This window comes from Diabrotica virgifera, chromosome 2, assembly GCF_917563875.1.
Source record: "Diabrotica virgifera virgifera chromosome 2, PGI_DIABVI_V3a".
NCBI lineage: Eukaryota > Metazoa > Arthropoda > Insecta > Coleoptera > Chrysomelidae > Diabrotica > Diabrotica virgifera.
In genome coordinates, this window is record NC_065444.1 from 68,402,536 (window position 1) to 68,426,972 (window position 24,437).

A 24,437-nucleotide genomic window follows, 5' to 3' on the forward strand; every position below is an offset into this window, starting at 1 on the left:
ATCATATCATATATCAGGGTATATTCATTTTAGGTAAGCACTGATGATGATTGGTCATCCAATCGAAAACTAGTTCTGTGATGTAGCCCTTTTTAGGGATTTTTGAAAATATACCTTTTATAAAGGATTTTAGTCGTGTTTTGTATTATATAGTTTACAGCCAACTACAGGAAACTTTTTCCTTGTGGATTTTTCAGTTTCGTCCAAAGCTTTGATAAATATTCTTTTAGATCACATATTGAAGATTAGACGGGACAAAATACAGCCTTGCCTCACTCTATGCATGTTTTCCACATATTTGGTGTATTTTCCTTTAACCTAAAGCCTATCTCAGAGTTGAAGGTGAAGACACCGAAGGCAGACATGCAAGTAATAAACAGGTCGATCAAGAATAATATAGCATAATAATAATAATGATGACAGCATAATATGATCAAAGATAATGATCAAAATGGTCAAATATAAATAAAGAATGTATTTATAGCTACTATCCAACAAATAAAACAATGAATCACAAAAACAAAATGACCCCATCAATATTTTTAGATCGATAGTCTTGAAGTATCATGGATATTTCTAACCCACAAAAACATGAAGCAAATAAACTAAAGTATGAGTATTAAACATATTCTAATCGTTATTTAACCCACAAGTGTATTAATAAGGGCGATTAACAATTGAGATATTTTAACGCCTGAGCGGAGCGATCGCGTTAATGTTCGAGATTGTTAATCGCCATTTTAATTCACGAGTTCGTTACAAAACTTTTTCGTCGCCCGTACTTTTCAGAAATAAAGATATCTTAGTTTAAATTTTTATTTACTTAACGATAAACAAGAATTTTTTCAGCTTTCATTAACTTTATTCAAAGTTTAATTTTCCTTAGTGGTAGTTTTATTATTGTAAACATTAATATTCGAAATAGTACAATTACTGAAATTAAAGGAAGGTATTGATAAATGATTATCTGCTTTATTGCATTTTGACAAATGTTTATTTAAGTTTTCTTGGACTTCTGTAAATTCTGTGATAGAAGAAGAAGCGGTGGTGCTGAAGGAAGTACTTTGACACGGTTTAGTGGTATTTTGTCCCAAGAGTTTTTCAGCCGTCTCAAGTTTATTCTGCATAGAACTATCTATATAACCTTTTGCTACAGCAGTCGATTTCCAGCCAACTAGTCTTTTAATAGCTGAAAAGTCTGCACCACTGTCACACAGTATTGAGGCAGAGGAACGTCTAAAACAATGCCCAGTGTAGAGATACGGGTGCTCTAATTTCAAGAATTTAGCAATAACGGAAGGAATTTTGGAAAACGTATTTATGCCAACTGGCTGTGTGGAACATTTGTTATTTTTATAAAAAATGAAAAATCGTTTATGTGGTGTGTGTGTGTGTGTGCCGGTCTTAAAGAAATATAGTTTTTGATCGCATTGAGAATGGTATTTGCTTCGTTATCTACTACGTAAATATTCTATTTGTGTGTGTTTTTGATGCTTTTATTGTGACAAGAAACTTTGACCCCAAGTCTTGAACGTTATTTGTTTCTAATTTCAATAGTTCGTCCTTTCTTAACGCACTAGCCACTCCGAAAATCAATACAACCTACAAAATGAAATGTTATGAAATACGAGTATTAAATATATAAACTTAATATTATTATACTGGTTTACCTTTATCATTTGAAACACGTCGTTAGGAGCATCAGATGAATTTCTGGACTTGTTTTTTTTCAAGTGTTTTAGATTTCTTTGGTACATAACCTGTTCTTTTTTTCTTGATAAACATAATTAACTTATTATATTTAGATATATCAATGTTTGCTTATTAAACTTAAGGTTGATTTTAGCATCGAATATTTGGGCCACAAACTTGCGATTAGTCCTTTCTCGGCAATGTTTGAAAAGTATGTCAACAATACAGATTCTGAATATCGTATTATTTTTCTCTCGTCACACCATGCAATAAATTCAGCGTATGTTTTTTCGTACAACACTCTGCTTTTTTTCAGGCAGTAAACTTAAAGATATTTCATTTGCAGTTTCTGCCACTTCTGGTGGAGTTAAATTAAACTCTTCGTCAATATCCATCTTTTGATTTTTCAAATACACAGAATTTTAAACAATAAAGTAAATAATGACATACAATGACAGATAGTACTAACAGCGGCTACTTGATTTTAAATTTTTTAGTGGGAATATAAATAGGTATATGTTTGGTTGCCTACATCACAGGTCACTGCCAATCACAGAGCGTTTAATTAATTTATGCAAGGAATGTATGTTGTGTTTCCTATAATGAAATCGTTCATTAATAGAAAATCACCCATGGGGTCATTAATCAATGATTTTAAGGATGTTAAAATTGATCATAAATGGACGGTCGACGGAAGATATATTTTAAAGCTTCTAAAAAGATGAAAAGCTGGTATGTATAACCCCATTCTTTGTATCTTAGGGCAATTAATAAAAATGTAAAGATAAACAAAGTTACTACAATAATAGTGATGCATAATTTATCTCTATTGGTCTTACATTACATGACCAACATGAAAAGTAGTATTTATGAATAAACCTACACTTAAAGGTAACTTCTATGTATGTATTTTATTTCAACATTGCCATGAAAGCTCAACCTGGACCCACATTCACTCTTGTAGAAGCCCTACACTGATCGCACTCGCAAATCCCCTGAACCAAAACTGGACTGGGTAATATAGGCTGTGGAAGTTGGTAATTAAATAAAGGCCAAAAAGGATATAAACTAAAAGTCTTATTTGGAATCAAGGAAAAGCTGCCGGAGTGGGGCACGACGTATGGTTTACCGGACTTCATTGCGTTGTTCACTGGACGAAAAGCTGAGGCGGATTCCTCGTTTGAAGGTTGGGAATCCGTTGACTCTTGGTTGTTGTTTATGTTGACGTGTTCTATTGCTTTTCGGAGGTCATGGTTGCATCTAAAATAAATAAAATAATTATAGTCCAAGTAATGAAGCTTAAAATAGGACAAAACCTCGCAATTTTTACAGAATGGATCGATTTGCTTTAAAATTTGAGAATAAGTAGTGGATAGTCCAAGAATCAAAATCTATATGATGCCGAAAGGCGCTTTTACCATGGGGGTGGTTGCCACCCCATCTCGGGGGTGGAAATTTTTGATTATATTTTGACCGCAAAAGTTGGTAAAAACATTCATTCTAAGCAAAAAACGTTCTATAAATTTTTTTGATAAAATTAATAGTTTTCGATTTATTCGCTATCGAGAGTATTAGTTTTATATCGAAAAAATCAATGTTTTTAATAAGTTTTCTGCTAACTAGAAAAGTTTTCGTTTTATCAAAACAACTTTACGTAACAAAAATGTATCTTTTAAAAAAATAAACAAAACCTTTTTTTTTAATTTTCTTTAAGACCAATAGTAATTGAGCTACACTTTATTATAGATTAGCTCTTCTACGTCAAATGCTAAATATTGTATTTTCAAAGTCAAAAGAAGGGAAAACTATCCATTTTTCGAGGTTAACTTGTTCAAACGAATTTAAAGTATTTAAAAATATCTATCACTAAAAATAAAAAAAAGTCTCTAGCTCAAAAATTAAGTGACTTATAATAAAAATAATGTCAGTCCCTATTTTTTTTTCAACGAAAAAGTGATCGGAAGCAACCTCCTAATCACCACCCTAATTCAAATTTGGTCATTTGTAATTGTCATTATTTGTTCTTCTTTATTTATGTATTGTTGATTGGTTTTAGAAGTTTGACCGGCTTAGAATAATTAGTTTAAAAAAAACGGAGTTAAATGCGAATAACGAATTTTTGTAGTTTGAAAAAAATAGATTTTCTTCAGAACAGAAAGATTAGCATCAGAGATACGAAAAAATGTTTAAATGTGAAATTGTAGACTATTTAATTCCCAAGAACTTGGTTTGCAAAAATTTTTTCTACTGTAAAAATTGGGTGAGCTATTGACAATTAAAACTTTTAATAACATGCAAAAACCACCTTTACCAACCTTTTCAAAGTTACCTCTTTTTGCGACTGAGGATTTTAAAAAGATTTAATATTAATAGACTTATAGATCTTGTAAAAACCTACAGAATTCTTTTTTACCAAACTTTATAAGATAAAAAATAAAAAAGTTACGGTTAAAAAATCAATATATTTTTTTTGAAAAAAAAAGGAGAAATCCAACTGGAAGCATAATAATGTTAGTTAGCGATGCTTTTAGTAATTGCCTTATTCATTCTTCTTTATGTATTATTAATAGATGCTAGAAGTTTGACTGGCTTAGAATGATTAGTTTTTAAAAAAATTGAGTTAAAACGAATAACGAATTTTAGTAGTTTGGTAAAAATGCCATTTTCTTCAGAATAGAAAGATTAGCATCAGAGATAGGAAAAAATGTTTAAATATGGAATTGTAGGTTATTTAATTCTGAAGAACTTGGTTTAAAAAAATTTTTCTACGGCAAAAATTGAGTAAATCGTAAATGAGTATTATCGAAAAACATTAATTTTTCGATAAAAAACTAACACTTTCCCTAGCGCATAATTCGAAAACTATTCATTTTCTCAAAAAAATGTATAGAAAATTTTTTGCTTAGAATGAATATTTTCATCAACTTTTGCGGTCAAAATATAATAAAAAATTTCCATCCCCGAAGATGAGGTGGCAACCACCCCCATGGTAAAAGCGCCTTTCGGTATCATATAGATTTTGATCCTTGGACTATCCACTACTTATTCTCAAATTTTCAAGCAAATTGATCAATTCTGTAAAAATTGCGAGGTGAAAAGCTTCGGTTCCTGGACTATTAATAACTAATAGTAAAGAGATATATTAGAGAAGATTAACAACTAAACTATTTTGTGGTGTAATGGATACGTTTTCAAAGACAGGGTAAGTATGAATGTAAAGTATATTTCACGAATATACGACTGTTTTGGATTATCGCTAGAAACTCGTCAGCCAAGGAATCATACTATGTGCAGCATGAAAAATACAATAGTAAATTATAGCAGGGGAGGCAAGTATGCTAAATTTGCAGTTACTCGAGCGTTATGGGAACCTATTGGGTTGTGAAAATTAGGTCCTAAAACCAAAAAAGTTAAGTTAAGTTTTACATTTTTGTGACGACTTCCTATTTTTTTATTTAATTTTTAATTTCCAACAAGCGCTTTTTTTCGATTGTAGCGCCATCTATCCATAAGTCCAAAAAATGTATCGAATAAAAGTTACTTATTTTTACGTAAGGAATCCAAATCTGCAATAAAAAATGGGGGCTCTGTTTAAGATTTTAAAGTACATAACTAATAAGGGATATAAAGCAGTACACGTCGGACATCATAGAGAGATGGGACAAATCGAGGGAAGCAATCCAAACAACATGCGCGAGTCTATTAAAGCGTGGCAGGCAGAAGAAGAAAGAAGAAGACAGTCGGATGAGATAATGGATATGATGGATGAAGGACGTAAATTCAAGAATGAAAATGCAGAAAAATACCAGCAGATCTACAAAATCATAAGCCCAAAAATTCGAAAAGCCAAAGAAAAATGGTTTTCCAACGAATGCAGGGAAATATAACAATAAGAACGTAAATATGACAGTTACAATATGCACAAAAAAAAAATAAAATCAAGGACAAACAAGAAGAAATTCCATAAGTCACCCAACAGCACAAAAGATAGCCATGGAAATCTTATCGCGGAGCCATCAAGGATCTTTGAAACATGGAAATCCTATATAGAAAAAACATTTGCATCGGAAAGGAATGATGATCACCTATATGGAGAAAGAGAAACAGGACCTTCTATCCTTAAATCGGAGACAGAAGGTGCCATTGCAGCTCTAAAAAAACAATAAGGCAGCAGGTCCGGACAATGTACCCTGCGAAATATTAAAGATCCTTTATAAATCAAACAAACAATTCCCTGATTATCTACTTATACTTTTTAACAACATATACAGGGTTTAACAAAAATACAGGTCGTAAATTAAATCACATGTTCTGGGACCAAAAATAGTTCGATTGAACCTAACTTACCTTAGTACGAATGTGCACATAAAAAAGTTATAGCCCCTTGAAGTTACAAAATAAAAATCGATTTTTACAATATATTGAAAACTATTAGAGAGTTTTTATTGCAATGGACATGTGGTATTCATATGGCAGGAACATCTTTAAGAAAAAATAAAAATGAAATTTGTGCACCCCATAAAATTTTATGGGGGTTTTGCTTCCTTAAACCTCCCAAATATTTGTGTACGTTCCAATTAAATTATTATTGTGGTAGCATTATATTATAGTTACGCAAGATGTTTTTAAAACTTTTTTGTCTCTTTGTAATTTTTCCATAAGTCAGTTTTTATCGAGATATTTTGAACATTTGTAAAATCCAACACACATTTTCACATGGTAAGATTTTAAGAGACCTGGTAATAATATGAAAATTGATTGTGAATTTACATTTTTTAGGTATATTTTGAAATATATTAATATCTCGATAAAAAATCGTTTATCGAAAAAATACTAAGAGGCAAAAAAGTTTTAAAAACATTGTGTTTAAATAGTGGTACCACAATAATAGTTTAATTGGAACGTATACAAACATTTGGGGCATTTAAGGGAACAAAACCCCCATACAATTTTTATGTATACCTACATATTAAAAAAGAAGCCGCATCTCGATAAAAACTTGCTTATCGAAAAAATACTAAGACTTAAAAAATATTTAAAAACATTGTGTTTAACTAATGGTACCGCAGTAATAATATAATTGGAAAGTACACTAAAGTTTGGGGGGAGTTTAAGGGAACAAACTCCCCATAAAATTTTTATGGGGTGTACAAATTTCACTGTTATTATTTTTTTTTAGATGTCCATACCATAAGAATACCACATGTCCATTTTCAATAAAAAATTTCTAATAGTTTTCAATATATTGTAAAAAATCGATTTTCATTTTGTAACTTCAAAGGGCTGTAACTTTTTTATGTGCACATTTGTACTAAGGTAAGTTAGATTCAATCGAACAATTTTTGATCCCAGAATACGTGATTTATTTTATGACCTGCATTTTTGTTACACCCTGTATAATAGAGGTAAAATCGCAGAGAAACGGTTGCAGTCGACATTTATTAAAATCCCGAAGAAACCAAATGCCCAGCTCTGTGATGACCGACTTATAAGCTTGATCAATCATATCACAAAGCGTTCACCAAGATTATTCATAGAAGAATATAATATGATCAATCATGATACAATAACTGAAGATACGACATGGAGTCGGTGGGCGGGGTTTACGTAGCTACGTCACTCTGTGAGTAGAACAGCATTAAATTCAGTGTGGTCGTATAGTAAACGGTGTTTAGTTTTTTGTTTAAGGTGAATTTTACTTATAATTTGTTAAACTTTTATTAAAAATGAAGTGTGCCGTATTTGGTTGTAATGTGAACAATCAATAACAAGGTTTCGATACGAATATCAAGTTCTTTAGATTCCCAAAAGACAAAAAAGTGCGATGTGTGTGGAAACAATTATGTAAACGTAAACGTGCAGACAACTTTAACGTTAACAACGCTCATATCTGTTCAACACATTGTAACAGCGACGATTATGAACGCAATCTAAAACACGAGCTGCTTGGATATTCTTCTAAAAATTTTCAATGTCTTAAAAAAAAGCTATTCCATCCCAAAATTTAGCCAAAGCGGGAAAAGGCAAAGTGGATTCTGGTAGAGAGCAACTATCTATTTTTAATGGGAAATAAGCCACAATTTTAGTAAAAAATGATTCTATTAACGTTTCGACGTCCAAATCGGATGCCGTTGTCAAAATATAAAAAATATTAATGAATTAAACAAAAATGTTGTTGCTTAGTAAAAAATTCTTCTAATAATTTATTTAATCTGACTCATTTATATCGGCAATTCAGACATAATATATTATACATTTTAAAGTAGAAGACTTTAAAATGATATTGCCAATTGTTCATTCGATTACATGAAATCAACCCCAACTCAAGAATATCCGTCACAAAAAAAATCATAGCATGTGATCTGTCTTTAAAGATACAACCACATGCAACGGTGACGGTAAAATTCTCGCGTTAGAGATTCCACAGTAAAGCACGAGGGAAAACCAGGAAAAAACCTCGTGATACCATCCCGACATCGTCAGTATTAGGTCTTACTTTAGTTTACTCTCAAAACTAATACCAGATTCTAATATAATACTTACAATAATAATAGTAAGACCTAATACTTACGATGTCATGATAGTATTACTAGGTTTTTTCCTGGTTTTCACTCGTGATTTACTATGGAATCTCTAATGCGAGAATTTTACTGTCACCGTTGCTTGTGGTTGTATTTTTAAAGACAGATCACATGCTGTGATTTTTTTTGTGACGGATATTCTTAAGTTGGGGTTGATTTCATGTAATCGAATGAAAAATTGGCAATACTATTTTAAAGTCTTCTACTTTAAAATGTATAGTATATTATGTCTGAATTGCCGATATAAATGAGTCAGATTAAATAAATTATTAGAATAATTTTTTACTAAGCAACAACATTTTTGTTTAATTCATTAATATTTTTTGTATTTTGAGAACGGCACCCGATTTGGACGTCGAAACGTTAATAAAATAATTTATTTTGTAAAATTGTGGCTTATTTCCCATTAAAAATAGTTAATTACAAAAATGCCACAGAAAAATAGCTTCAGAACAACAGTAGAGAGAGAGCAACGCTGTGTATTAAACAGTATAATATATACGTAATGAGACGTATCTTGCCTAATAATAAGGCAATAATAATAAAATTGCCTAATAATAAAAAATCATGTTTGTAATTGATTTCTATTATTACATTATGTTGTCAATAATTATATTTAATCATACTAAACAAAACAGCACTTCTCGAAAATTTCACAACTGATATTAAAAGCTAAAATCCCCAAATCATAATGGCAATGCATTCCAAATGTAAAGGATCTACTCACAACGTGACGTCATGCGCGACCTGAACGAAATTAGAAACGCTGCGTGTCGTATCTTGGGTTATTGTATCATGATGATAAATGTGAGTCAAATATTGATAGATCGTATTTTGGCTTTCGGAAAGCACATAAGGATGTGTATTTGTGCTTTGTAGATTTTAGAAAAGAATTTGACAATGTCAATCATGAACAATTAATAAATATTCCGCGAAAGACAGGTATTAACGACAAGGATATTCGGATTGTAGCAAACCTATACTGGGGTCAAATAGCAAGAACAAAAATGGACAACGAACTTACTGAAAGTGTGGAGATCAAAAGAGGTGTCCGGCAGGAGTGTATCTTATCCCCAGTCCTATTAAATATTTATTCCGGGGAAACATTTAAAGAATGTATGGAAAATGCAAATGAGGTCATAAAAATAAAAGGTGAGCTAACCAATAATATAAGATATGCCGATGGTGACGGTGATCTTTGCTAGTAGCATAGATTAATTACAACATGCAATGGAAAGGGTTAATTCAGTTAGTGATGAATACGATCTGAGCCTCAACTTCAAGAAGACAAAATGGATGCTGATAAGCAAAAAACAACAATGTGCTCGATAGTTACGTATAAACAACGTACTAGTTGACCATGTAGAATCTTATGTATACCTTGGCACCAACCTAAATGCAAAATGGGAACAGGCCACAGAAATTAAGGCGAGAATAGAACGAGCTAGAGCAGCATTTAACAATATGAAAAAGCTCCTCATAAGCAAGGATTTATCTCTTCCCTAAAACTGCGTCTAGTTAAATGCTGCATTTTTCCGATCTTGAATACCTAGATTATAGGACAATAAAAGCACGAGTAACACTTTACCTAATCTTATTTAAATGGTTTTTCAATAAAATAACTAATTCTTTTTTCAGTTTTTTGATAAAATATAATGAGTTTAGTACGTGTATTATCTGTTTATGCTTTGGATTTTATTATATTCCGGTTGTGATGTTGACGGAATTAATTATTGAAATGAATGTAACAAAACGAACGGTAAATATTTTATTTATTTTGGGAACAAAAGGTATTGCTCTTGGTTTCGGAAAAGGGCCGACGTTTGGTGTGTGTATCGTTCACCAGCTGTGTCGTGACTGAAAAGAAAACCACAACGATAATCTGTTGATGTTTCGTCCCTCTGATCAGATGACAATAAATCATTTAGGTCTGGCGTATACTTTTGCAGTTTTAAGAAAACGCCCTTGAATGCATTAGTGAGTTGTTGACACAATTGTCTGATATAGTACTTAATTTATGAGGGTTGAGTTTGTTAAACCGCACAAACTAAAAACAGATGGTCAAGGATACATTCCGTTTTTATTTACATGTGAATTTTGAATGTCTAACGTCGTTTCGATTTTGAGAAATAATAATTAAAAATTAAGAAAAAGTAAAATTAGCAGAAATAGTAATTATAGCGTAATGCTATAATTATAATGGTAGGGGAGCACAAGCAGGAATTTTTGCAGTAACTCGAGCGCGTCAGATTATCATATGGGGAGAACCCTGGTACCCTGTAGATGTACCTCTACCATATATTGGCTCTAAACACAGGGGAGTTCGTTAAGGGGGGCCCGAAAAAAAAATCTATCCTTAGAAAAACTCGAAATCGTCAGATTAAGATAAGGTAAGTTAAGTACATACAAAACAGTGTATAGTTCAAAAATCTGACGATTTGGGCGGGGCGTAAGGAAATGGGTGAGTCACAAAGATTCACAAGAAAAAAGCGAATATTTCGCGAAATGAGCGATAGATCTAAAAACTAAAAAATACGTGCTTAATATTTGTTAAAAATCTATCGAGTGTACCAAACACGACCGCCCACGAAGAGGGGTAAGGGGTAAATTTAAAATTTTAAATACGAATCCCGCGATATTTCGCGAAATGAATATCAGATCGAAAAACTGGAAAATACACTAATTCAATATGTTCAAAAAATCTATCGAATGGCACCAAACACCACCCCCCACGGATGTGGGGTGGGGGTTACTTTAAAATTTTAAATAAGAGGCCCCATTTTTTATTGCAGATTAGGATTCCTTACGTAAAAATAAGTAACTTTTATTTGACACATTTTTTTCGAATTATGGATAGATGGCGCTATAATCGGAAAAACGATTGTTGGAAATGGAAAATTAAATTAAAAATGGAAAGTCCCCACTAAAATGAAAAACTTTACTTATTTTTTTTTGGTTTTAGAGCCTACTCTTCACAACCCAATAGGTCCCCAAAGCGCTCGAGTGAATGTGCATGTAGCATACTTTAATCCCCTACTATAAACACAGTTTCAAAAGTCACATATCACCTAAAACTATGCTCATTTTCATAGTTGATTTTTTCATGAACAGATGAACGCATTCTGCTAATTTTTTTTATTATTTTGGTACTCCAGGCTGTGGGTGAAAAATAGGTCGATTTCAGGATATAATTCAGGAATTTTTGAAACCTATCAGGTGTTGTAAAGGACGATGCCAGAAATAACTTCTACTAAAATGTGACCAAAAATATTATGAGCTTTTTTTGTTATTGCGATTTTCATTTGTTAAATTTGCAATTTTTAAAGATTTTTAATTTTGCAGCTTAGGATATTGATGTTGTTCTGAAGCTATTTTCTTGTGGCATTTTTATAATCAAATATATTCAAATGGGAAATAAGCCACAATTTTACCTAAAAATGATTTTATTAACGTTTCGACGCCCAAGTCGGGTGTCGTTGTCAAAATACAAAATAATACTAAATAAACAAAAATGGTGTTGCTTAGTAAAAAATTCTTCTAATAATTTATTTAATCTGACTCATTTATATCGGCAATTCAGACATGTATTATACATTTTAAAGTAGACGACTTTAAAATGATATTGCCAATATTGATGAGTTGCGTTCCTGGGACGACTTTACTAAAAGATAGTTCATTCGATTACATGAAATCAATCCCAACTCAAGAATATCCGCCACAAAAAATCATAGCATGTGATCTGTCTTTAAAAAGACAACCAAATGCAACGGTGGCACTGAAATTCTCGCGTTAGAGATTCCATAGTAAATCACGAGGGAAAACCAGGAAAAAATCTATTATATAAAAAAATTCGTCTACTTTAAAATGTATAATACATGTCTGAATTGCCGATATAAATGAGTCAGATTAAATAAATTATTAGAAGAATTTTTTACTAAGCAACACCATTTTTGTTTATTTAGTATTATTTTGTATTTTGACAACGACACCCGACTTGGGCGTCGAAACGTTAATAAAATCATTTTTAGGTAAAATTGTGGCTTATTTTCCATTTGAATATACTTGATTAGGATATTGATCCTAGAGAAAAACTTTTTAATAGAAAGTTGTAGTAAATTAAAAAACCTACAATTTGAGCTACGGTAAGTTTAATTTCGTTTATTGGTTATTGCAAAACAGCCTGCGAAAGGTCCAAAATGGCCGTTTTTACAATTGCGTTATTTATTGTACAAATAATTTTTTTTTTATTTTTTAAAGCTTTAAAATAAAGACCTTTCCATTCCAAATATAAAAAAAAATTGTAAGACCGGATTAAAAAATTTGTTGCTTAGATATTATAAATTGTTTATCCCAAGAGGTCAAATGTCGAAGGCTATAACTTTTTGAAAAAAAATCGTAGAGAGTTGATGAAACATCCAGTCTCCTTCTAAAGAGTTATATTTTCATATTCTGATATAAATAAATGCGTAAGACATTTTTAAACCTCTAATTTTTGGGTTTGAAAATAAGGGGGCAAATTTCGCTATAAACATTTAGAGCTGAAGCGGCCCTCTACATCCTATAAGTTTTTAACTTACAGATTATTGTTCCTGAAGACGAATCGAAGATTTATAAAGAAATTAAAAATTTCTACGACCAACTGAAGCCGAGCTAAATGTTGGGTTTGAAAATAAGGGGGCAAATTTCGTTATAAACATTTAGAGCTGAAGCCGCCCTGTACATCCTATCCCTGAGTTTCTAACTTACAGATTTTCGTTGCTGAAGACGAAACGAAGATTTATAAAAAAATAAAAATTTTCTACAACCAACTGAAGCCGAGATAATTGTTTCTTTTTTCTTAAATCGTAGTGCCTTTATTTATAACAATTAAAAAATTATTTTACAGTCATTGACTAAAGAAAGACTTATATTATCTTCAAATAAAAATTATTATAAAATATAGTTACATTTAATTATTAAAATTTATTTTTAAAATCGGTGCTTTTGCGAGCGGCCGAATTTTGCAAATCGCCCGGCTCGCTTCAAATCCGAGCGCTCGGAAAATTTTTACGTAACTTGTATTAAATTTTGACCGAAAACAATTTAATAATATTACCATTATAATAAATACAGTCTATTTACCACTGTATTTGTTTTTCTTGATAAACTTTTATATGTGAAATCTCATTTCTGAAGAAATAATATTACAAAAATGATACATTATATGAAATATATAACTATATTTTAAATTTTTTCATTGTTTTATAAATATAATAATAATAATGGTACTTCTTATTATACAATATAAAACTTTTTCTTCTTGTAGTGACTATCCGTTTTGGATGTTGGCGACCATCATGGCAATCTGTACTTGTTCACTAAATCGGTACTGCTGCTCTAAAAAGATTTGTAGTTGTTGTGTTGAACGACGTACGTAAATTTTCTAGCAATGTAATCCTTCGCCTTCCTGGTTCTCAGTTTCCAAATGGGGTTTGCCAAATTGCCATGATGGTCGGGAACATCCAAAACGGATAGTCACTACAAGAAGAAAAAATTTAAATTGTCTAATAAGAAGTAATATTATTATTATTATATTTATATAACAATGAAAAAATTAAATTTATAGTTATATCATTGATTAATAAATATAGGGTTATTTATATTTATTAATCAATGGTTATATTTCATATACATGTATCATTTTTGTAATATTATTTCTCCAGAAATGAGATTTCACATATAAAAGTTTATCAAGAAAAACAAGTACAGTCGTAAATAGACTGTATATTATAATTAGTCCAGAAAGCCACTGCGCATCCGCTAGGAAAAATATTCTAATTCGGATTTTTTGCACAATCTTACTCAAAAAGGACCCCTTTTAACAAATTTGCATGTTGCCAGGATCAAAAGTTGGTCAAAAATTTTTTAAACGTTTTTTTCTTGTTTTTTTCCTAAAATCATTTTTTTTGCATGGAACAAAATTTTTTTAGGTTTTTTGGATCATTTTAAACAGAAAAGGTCTTTAGTGACTTTTCTCTAAAGTTAATAGTTTTTGACATATAAGCGATTAAAAATTGAAAAATTGCGAAATCGGCCATTTTTAACCCTCAAAAACTATGTGAAAAACTGAAAATTTGAATGTTGCCAAGCTAGGTAGATATTCTTTAAACATCGATTGATGAAATCCCAAAGAGTTTTTTGCAGTACAGTATTCAAAACTCCTTTGATTTTTAATTGTTAATCAAGCGTGCGCGAAACTATTTTCCACCGTTGCATGTGTATGCAGTATGATGCAAATGAAAGGAATAAATTCGTTATTTCGTAAACCGGCGACTTAAGGGAAAAATCCCGAAACAAGTCGATTTTAATTTTTAAGTTATGATATTGTGACATATATGGTATATTAGTGACGTCATCCATCTGGGCGTGATGACGTAATCGATGATTTTTTTTAAATGAGAATAGGGGTTGTGTGCTAGCTTATTTGAAAGGTTCTTCAATTCTCTATTCAGTAATATAAACATTTACATAATTATTTATACAGGGTGTACAATAATTTAATTTTTTTGTCAATTTTCCAAATGATTTAATTTAATGAAATGTTTTTGGACACCCTGTATAAACAATTATGTACATGTTTATATTACTGAATAGAGAATTGAAGAACCTTTCAAATGAGCCAGCACACGACCCATATTCTCATTTAAAAAAATCATCGATTACGTCATCACGCCCAGATGAATGACGTCACTAGTATACTATATATGCCACAATATCATAACTTAAAAATAAAAACCGACCTGTTTTGGGATTTTTCCTTAAAGTTGCCGGTTTACTAAATAACGAATTTATTCCTTTCGTTTGCACCATACTGTCGGTGGAAAATAGTGTTGCGCACGCTTGATTAGAAATTAAAAAACAAAGGAGTTTTGAATATTGTATTGCAAAAAACTCTTCGGGATTTCATCAATCGATGTTTAAGGAATATCTACTTACCTTGGCAACATTAAAATTTTCAGTTTTTCACATAGTTTTTGAGGGTTAAAAATGGCCGATTTCGCAATTTTTCAATTTTTAATCTCTTATATGTCAAAAACTATCAACTTTAGAGAAAAGTCACTAAAGACCTTTTCTGTTTGAAATGATCCAAAAAACCTAAAAAAATTTTGTTCCATGCAAAAAAAATTATTTTAGGAAAAAAACAAAAAAAAACTTTTAAAAAATTTTTGACCAACTTTTGGTCCTGGCAACATGCAAATTTGTTAAAAGGGGTCCTTTTTGAGTAAGATTATGCAAAAAATCCGAATTAGAATATTTTTCCTAGCGGATGCGCAGTGGCTTTCTGGACTAAATGGTAATATTAATAAATTGTTTTCGGTCAAAATTGAATACAAGTTACGTAAAAATTTTCCGAGCGCCGGATTTGAAGCGAGCCGGGCGATTTGCAAAATTCGGCCGCTCGCAAAAGCACCGATTTTAAAAATAATTTTTAACAATTATATGTAACTATATTTAATAATAATTTTTATTTTGAGATAATATATGTCTTTCTTTAGTCAATGACTGTAAAATAATTTCTTGATTGTTTTAAATAAAGGCACTACGATTTAAGAAAAAAGAAACAATTATCTCGGCTTCAGTTAGTTGTAGAAAATTTTTATTTTTTTATAAATCTTCGTTTCGTCATTAGCAACAATAATATGTAAGTTAGAAACGCATAGGATGTACAGGGCCGCTTTAGCTCCAAATAATTTTAACGAAATTGCCCCCTTATTTTCAAACCCAACATTTAGCTCGGCTTCAGTTGGTCGTAAAAATTTTTAATTTTTTTTATAAATCATCGTTCTGTCTTCAGAAAAAATAATTTTTTTTCAAAAAGTTATAGCCTTCGACATTTGACCTCTTGGGATAAACAATTTATAATATCTAAGCAACAAATTCGTTAACCCGGCTTTACAATATTTTTTTATGTTTGGAATTGAAAGATCTTCATTTTAAAGCTTTAGAAAAATAAAAAAAATTATTTGTACAATAAATAACGCAATTGTAAAAAACGGCCACTTTGGACATTTCGCGGGCTGTTTTGCAATAACCAATAAACGAAATTAAACTTACCATAGCTCGTATTGTAGGTTTTTTAATTTACTACAACTTTCTATTAAAAAGTTTTTCTCTAGAATCAATATCCTAAGCTGCAAATTTAAAAATCTTTAAAAATTGCAAATTTAACAAATGAAAATCGCAATAACAAAAAAAGCTCACAATATTTTTGGTCACATTTTAGTAGAAGTTATTCCTGGCATCGTCCTTTACAACACCTGATAGGTTTCAAAAATTCCTGAATTATATCACGTTTTTTCACCCACAGCCTGGGGTATAGATTTTCCTTTGGTATTTACACATACAAACTTTGGCAAATGTTTACTCAAACTTCTATTTTGTACTTTGATGGGTGGAAATACCGGGTGGAAGAAAAGAAATGCTTTTCTGTTAAGTTTGAGACACCCTGTAGGGAGGACAAGGTAGAAGTGTGAGTAGATATCGAAATCGTATTATAGTCTTATATCTTGTTTTTTTCTTGTCCACGAAAATGGTACAAAGGTGGGTATACATCGAAATAATGTTGTAATGTCATATTTTGTGAACATTTTATTTTTTTAGTTTCTCTGATATCTTTAAAACAAAGAAACTAGTCGGCTTGATTCTATAATAAGTGTTTTAGCTGAAGACATGCGATACATGAGGATTCCACGTCTTATCATACTTTAAGATGAATTTATTTCATAATTATCGTGCGAAAAGGACAAAGTGTTCAAAGAAAGAAAATCTGCGCAATGTACCTCGCGCTATTTAAAGAGCGTCCGCGTAAACACCAAATTCGTAGTTACTCTCAAGTAAATTCCACCCCTAAATAGCACAGAGCCTCCATTAAAAAATATCGTCTCTGTTATGTTTCACTGTGCATACCGTTTACTTCGATAAATATCTCTTAAGGTGTCGACCAGGATTGTTAATGTTATATGCATTAATGATCATTTAGTTTTTTTTAGTCAAAATACGTCATGCTAAAGAATAAAAGCGTATATTTTGTTTGTTTCTAAAGATATCAGGGACATTCAGAAAAAAAAATGTTCACAAAACATAAGACTACAATACCAAATCCGAGACACGACCCGAATTACGAAGTCGTGTCCCGGTGTCCCGCGCAAGGCTTCTGGGCCATCCGAATTTTCAACGATTTGGTAAAATTCGATTTTGAAATTTTGAATGTTATTCTTCTAAGGATTCATATCAAATTATTGAATTGAATACTAATACCACATCCAAAACGCATGTATTTTATATCGTGGCATTATCTTCTTCTTCTTCAAGTGCCATCTCTGCGACGGAGGTTGGTAATCATCATAATAGCTATTCGAACTTTAGAGAGGGCTGCTCTGAAAAGTTCATTTGATGTACATCCATACCATTCTCTCTCAGGTTACGCAGCAACGATATTCTGCGTCTCCCTATGCTTTTTTTTTCCTTGAATCTTTCCCTGCATAATGAGTTGGAGCAAGTTGTGTCTCTCTCCACGTGTAATATGTCCGAGATCTTCCAATTTTCTGGTTTTGATTGTATTTAAACTTCCATTTCTTTCTTCATCTTTCTCAGAACCTCTTTGTTTGTGACGTGTTCTGTCCATGATATTTTCAGACTTCTTCTATACACCCACATCTCGAATGATTCCAGTTTTTTCAATGATGCCGTATACAAGCTTAAAGCTTCCATTCCGTAAAACAAAGTCGAGAAAACGTAGCACCTAGCCAATTAGCTCTAGCTTTTTCTATTCTATTTTAATTTCCTGGAAGTAATCATTAGTGGAGTTGATCATTGTTCCAAGATATGCATTTTGGTCTACTCGTTCAACATTGGTTCCGTTCATGAGGAGATTCTCGTTATTTCTTTGCATTTTAGATATGCTTATAAATTTTGTCTTCTTGATGTTTATTGTTAGACCGTATTCTTGGAAAAAAACCGTCCGTGGTATTATAGTTCTACCAAAACCAAAACTGTGGACAAACCAATTGTAGCATAATCCCATCAAGAATATTATTGTCAACATAAAAATGTTAAATAATCAATAAAATGATTATATTAAAGTTCTATATGTATTAAAAAAAATCGCCCGATTTTCATGGCAAAATCCCGGATTTCAGGTTTTTTTTTTTATGCCTTGTCCCTAATTCGACTGAATTGAAGTTGGTCACACTACCATACCTATATCTCGTCCTCCCTACATGATGTCTCAAAATTAACATAAGAAAAAAATTTGTCTTCCACCCGGAAGTTCAAAAAGGAAGTTTGAGTAGACCTTTGCCCAACTGTTACCTACCAAAAAAATCTAGAATAATAAAATAAATTAGCGGAATGCGTTAATCATCATCATTCTCTTTGCCTTATCCCTATGCGGGGTCGGCTTCCCTAATTGCATTTCTCCACACAATTCTGTCTTGGGTCATATCAATGTTAATCCCCTTTACCAACATGTCCTGCCTTATCGCCTCCCCCCAGGTCTTCTTTGGTCTTCCTCTCCTACTCCTTCCAGGAATCTGCACTTCAGCTATTCTTCGTATTGGGTGATTAACGTCTCGACGTTGAACATGACCGAACCATCTTAACCTATGCTCTCTCATTTTGGCATCAATTGGTGCCACACCTAGACTTCCCCTAATATACTCATTTCTAATTTTATCCTTCTTTGTCACTCCACTCATCCATCTAAGCATTCTCATTTCCGCCACATGCATTCGTTGTTCCTCTTTCTTTTTCACTGCCCAACATTCAGTTCCGTACATCATAGCCGGTCTTATGGCTGTTTTATAGAATTTTCCCTTCAGCTTCATTGGAATTTTTCTGTCACACAACACACCACTCGCTTCTTTCCACTTCATCCATCCAGCCCTAATTCTACTGCATGCATCTCCATCTATTTCTCCATTACTCTGTAATACCGATCCTAGGTACTTAAAACTATTGCTTTTCACAATCATTTCACCATCCAAAGATACCATTTTATTTGTAGTAGCTCCATCTTTAAATGAACATTCCAAATACTCTGTTTTTGTCCTACTAAGTTTTAAACCTTTTTCCTCCAGAGCTTGTCTCCACTGTTCCAGTTTTTGTTCTAAGTCTCTTTCACTATTTCCTACTAACACGACATCATCAGCATACATTAAGCACCATGGAATGTTACCCTGTAGTTTCGCTGTTATCTGGTCCAAAACTAATGAGAATAAATACGGACTAAGCACAGAGCCTTGGTGCAATCCTACTTTCACATGAAATTTATCAGTCTCTCCCACACCTGTCCTAACACTAGTCGTTACTCCCTCATACATATCCCTCACAATCTTTACATATTCACCAGGGACTCCTTTCTTATTGAGTGCCCACCACAGAATCTCTCGAGGGACTCTATCATATGCTTTCTCAAGATCAATGAATACCATATGAGCGTTTGTTTCTTTACTCCTGTATTTTTCCATCAACTGCCTTATAATGAAAATTGCATCTGTTGTTGATCTACCCTGCATAAAGCCAAATTGATTCTCGGATATTTCGGTCTCTTCACGTATCCGTCTGTCAATTACTCTTTCCCATATTTTCATGGTGTGGCTAAGCAGTTTTATAGCCCTGTAGTTTGTACATTGTTGTATATCTCCCTTGTTTTTGTAAACAGGTACCAGTATACTGCTTCTCCATTCGTCTGGCATTTGTCCGACTTCCATAATTCTATTAAATAGACCTGCTAGCCACCTTGTTCCTGTCTCTCCCAATGCTCTCCATACTTCCCCAGGAATATCATCTGGTCCTACCGCTTTTCCTTTCTTTATTTTTTGAAGCGCTTGAGCCACTTCCTCGTTGGTTATTTTGGTGACCATTGCTGCTACTGTCTCCGTTGACTCTACAGGCTGTCTGTCAAATTCTTCATTTAATAAGCTGTCAAAGTACTTTCTCCATCTCTTTTTGACTTCCCTTTCGTGAACTAGTATTTTATTATTTTCATCTCGGATACATCTAATCTGATTAAAATCTTTTGCTTTCCTTGCTCTCTGTTTGGCTATTTTATATATCTTCGTTTCGCCTTCCCTGGTATCAAGTTGATCATATAGGTTTGAATACGCTTCTGCTTTGGCTTTTGCTACTGCTACTTTCGCTTTCTTTTTCGCCACCATATAGTTTTGAAGATCTGTGTCGGATCTGGTTTCTTGCCACTTTTTATATAATTTTCTCTTCTCTTTTATTTTTCCTTGTACTTCGTTTGACCACCACCAAGTCTCTTTATCCTCAAACTTTTTTCCTGACGTTTTCCCAAGTATTTCAATAGCAGTCTCTCTAATGCGGAATGCGTTAATGTGTTCACGAAAAAATCAGCTATGAAAATGATCATACTTTTTAAGTGATGCATAACTTTTGAAACTATGTGTAGATATACATATCTCTATTTAAAAAATCTATTATAATGCTATGTATATTGATATTTACAATAAAATAGAAGCCAAAGATCTAAACCCACCGTGTAAGCACCAACTCCAGCACGCTCCTTTTCTTGTTCGGAAACAGCTGAGCCAACATGTCAATTGATGCTTGACTTACTTCTATATCGTCTTGATTTGAAGAATCTGCAGAATTGCTGGAATCATTCTTGGCTGCTGACGCTTCTGGTTCGGGTGAGGTAACCTGCATGCCAAAAATACGTCCAGGAGGTAAATATTCGTAAGTAGTGCCACTTTCTTTTGCTGCTAAATGGAGCGCAATCGCATCTTCGGCTGCTTGTTGGCGCTTCAGGGCAACCTAAAATGTTTAAAAATAATTTTTTTTTGGCTTGGTGCAATATTCATGCAACCCATTATACAGGGTGTTTCATTAACCATTGTCCATATCGTAACTGGAGAAACCTTAGCACAAAATACGAAGATTTTGCCCAAAACCATAAATTAAATATTCTTCCTTACCGAGATACAGAGTGTTTTTTTACAAATGTTCTAAAATGATTTTAGCCCATGGTTAAAGCACCTTTTAATATTTTTTGTTCAAACCTGACACACCGTTTACGCATGCTAGGGTACATTAACTAGTCTTAAAAGATAGCTTTCCGTTGTTATCAGAGGGGTGCTGTAGGGATATATACTTCCTTTTCGCCCCTTTTCCCCTTACAATCTACTCCACTGTCGTAATAACGGTTTCAGCATATTTTTTTTTAATTCTTCGTTACTATTTACGTAAATATCATCCGTGGTCTCAATGCGATAGAGTAAGCAGTTTTCAAGTATTTCCGTTTTAGTGTAATGGATTCAATAAGATTATGTATTTTAAACTAGGGATGGGAAAAACCTACCGGTTTAAACCTAAAGCCGGTTTTTTTACTTCGCAATAACCGGTTTTACCGGTTGTTTTTTGTCCAGGTTATAACCGGTTTTTTCTTTTTAAAGTAAAAACCGGTTATTAGGTTTTTACGGTGATTAGGATGAGGTTAGGTATTATTTTGGATCCCAATCATAATTATTATTCTCAAGTAATTATTCCAAACAAAACCATAACTCAAATTTTATTTTATAAAATACAGAAGCAAACTGAAAGTGCAAGCTCACATCAGCCAGAAACAATTATTAAGTTTTATTATAATATTTCCTTGAAAAGTTATTTGTAATCATAATATTTACATAAGAAGTGATCTGGTTGAATTAGACGCAAACATCATCTATTTTTCACACTTAACTCTTGACATTGAAAGTGGGTGAATGACTTTTTCTGATTACCAAAAATAATGCTCTGACTATGAATATCGAATTACTGATTACGAATATGAATCTCCAAGAATTTCACTACGTTTTCAAAACGATACACTCATAGAGGAAGTATTAAATGAGTTAAAATTCTACAAATATACAAACGTGTTAAAAGTAATACATGTTCTTTCGACCTTCGATAGTACTAATTATGATCATATTGATATCGAGTCTAATGGAGTATCGCAAACTAAAGTGTATTGTAAATGTAACTTTGTAACCTATTGGATTAAAAAAACCGAAAACCGGTTTTTCCAAAAACCGGTTTTTTGGCCGGTTATAACCGCCAGGTTAAACCGTAAGCAAAAAAAAACCGGTATAAGCGAAAACCGGTGTTTTGTCAAAAACAGCCATCCCTATTTTAAACACATATTATTGAATGTAGTTTAAAGTACATACTCTTATGGAATCCATTATCTTTAAACGCAAATAACTTGAAAACTACTGACTTTATCGCAATGAGACAAAAGAATGATATTTATGTAGAAAGTAACAAGGAATAAAAAAAACGTGCTGAAATGATTACGAGTGTCGCGTAGATTTTGAGGGGGAAAAGGGGCGAAAATGAAGTATATATCCCTACAGCACGCCTCTGGTAACAGCAGAAAACTATCTTTTAAGACTAGTTAAAGTACCCTAACATGTGTAAACTGTGTGTCAAGTTTGAACAAAATATATTAAAAGGTGCTTGAACGTTAAATCTTCGTATTTTGTGCTAAGTTTTCGCCAGTTACGATATGGACAATTGTTAATGAAACACCCTGTATATTGGAAATTATAATCTTGTACAGGAATATCATATTTTGTTAACTCTACTTAAATGTAAAAACAGGAAAAACGTTAATAATGTTAAAAGAGGCAGGAAAATTTATACTCAAAATGATACTAAATAAGGTTTTCTGGACAATTTTGAAAGAAAAATCAAGAATTTAGAGACTGTGAAGTTCAAACGTGTAGATATTAAAAACTATGGAGCTAATTAAAGAGCACTGTGGTAAGAGCGAGGATATTTATGCTAAGATCTTAAAAGTTGTTATGAAAAAACCGTTTTTAGCTTATAAACATTTATAATAATATTGATATCTTTTATATCACGCGTTAATAAATAGACTCACTTAAAATATGGTGAAAATATAATATTTGAAAAAAAAAACAAAAAGGACTTTCTATGGCCAATAGAAAATATTAACATTAAGAGATGGAAATTTAACAGACTATAAAAAAGATCTAAGTTTTATGATCCATTTTATAGATGGCATATATCGAGAAGGAGTCAAAAACTTTAAAGTGTATGAGCTCCGAGCTGCGTTTTTTTAGAATGGAACTTCAAAATAGAGGCTCCTGAAAAAAATTGCAATACCTAAGATTATATGGCACGCAGAGGCTTCATTTTCTTTTAAATTGCGGTAGTTCGGTAAATCCATAAGAACTGTACTGTTTCACCTTCTAAAAAATAGGAAAATCTCGGAAAAATCAATTAAAATAAAGTATCCTAGCAATATTAGAGACCAAGAAAAAAGAACAAGAAATAGTAAAAATGTAAAACAATCATACTAATAAATAATATACAGGGCCGGAACTAGGGGGGCAAAGGGGGCACGTGCCCCGGTGGCAAATTCGAGGGGGCGGCAAATTTTTTTGCAAATGGCAAAAAACATTTAAACGGTTTCAAATAACTTGAGTAGTAAGACAAACAACATTATGCTAAATTAGTAAGTACCATAAATCTTTTAAACAGTTGTACTGGCCGTGAACCTTTGTATTCATAGCATTTTGTTGTTTCTAGTATTCCCAATTGAAAAGCATTGATAATGTGCAGAAGTTTCTTCAGAATGACGATTTAACAGGTGATCAGGCTGCAAAACACGTGCAGGGACGTACAATTTATTAAATCTTCTACTAGAGATTTTTCGCCACAAGAAGCCCTTGATGAAGCTAGGTTTCTTGCTAGTTTAAACGACGTATCTGAATAATTTAAGGAGAAAAGAAAAAGGAAGAAGAAAGCCATGTTTGACAAACTATGTGAGGATGAAGTTGTCAACCGTTCCCAAGAAGACTTATTGAAAAGTTTAATGCTAGAAATCACTGACAGATTGGTAGTAGAGTTAAGTACTAGATTTAAAGCTTTGGAAAATATCAATGAAAAGTTTGGATTTTTGAATGGATATCGAGTTAATGAAATGGACATCTCTGATCTTAAGGTGAAGGCAGGCCTACAAGAAAGATATGAACAAAAAAGACTTTGTATTTGAAATTGAAAATTTCAAGAACCATGCTTTGGCAGTAGATCCTAACTTAAAGGATGCAAATGATTCAACAACTCTTGACATAATTTTGAAAAATATACTTGATG

At 32.3% G+C, this 24,437-nt stretch overlaps 1 protein-coding gene across 1 annotated transcript in view; it reads right to left on the bottom strand.

Moving 5' to 3' along the window:
- Positions 1–2,374: 2,374 nt before the first annotated feature.
- The window catches only part of LOC126880061 (doublesex- and mab-3-related transcription factor A2-like), a 64,633-nt gene continuing 42,570 nt past the window's right edge, over positions 2,375–24,437 (bottom strand). The window contains exons 3-4 of the mRNA XM_050643716.1: positions 20,812–21,089; positions 2,375–2,952 (exon numbers count right to left, since the gene is read on the bottom strand). Coding sequence (XP_050499673.1) covers positions 2,628–2,952; positions 20,812–21,089 — 603 coding nt within the window. The 3' untranslated portion in view covers positions 2,375–2,627. The remainder of the gene's footprint in view (positions 2,953–20,811; positions 21,090–24,437) is intronic.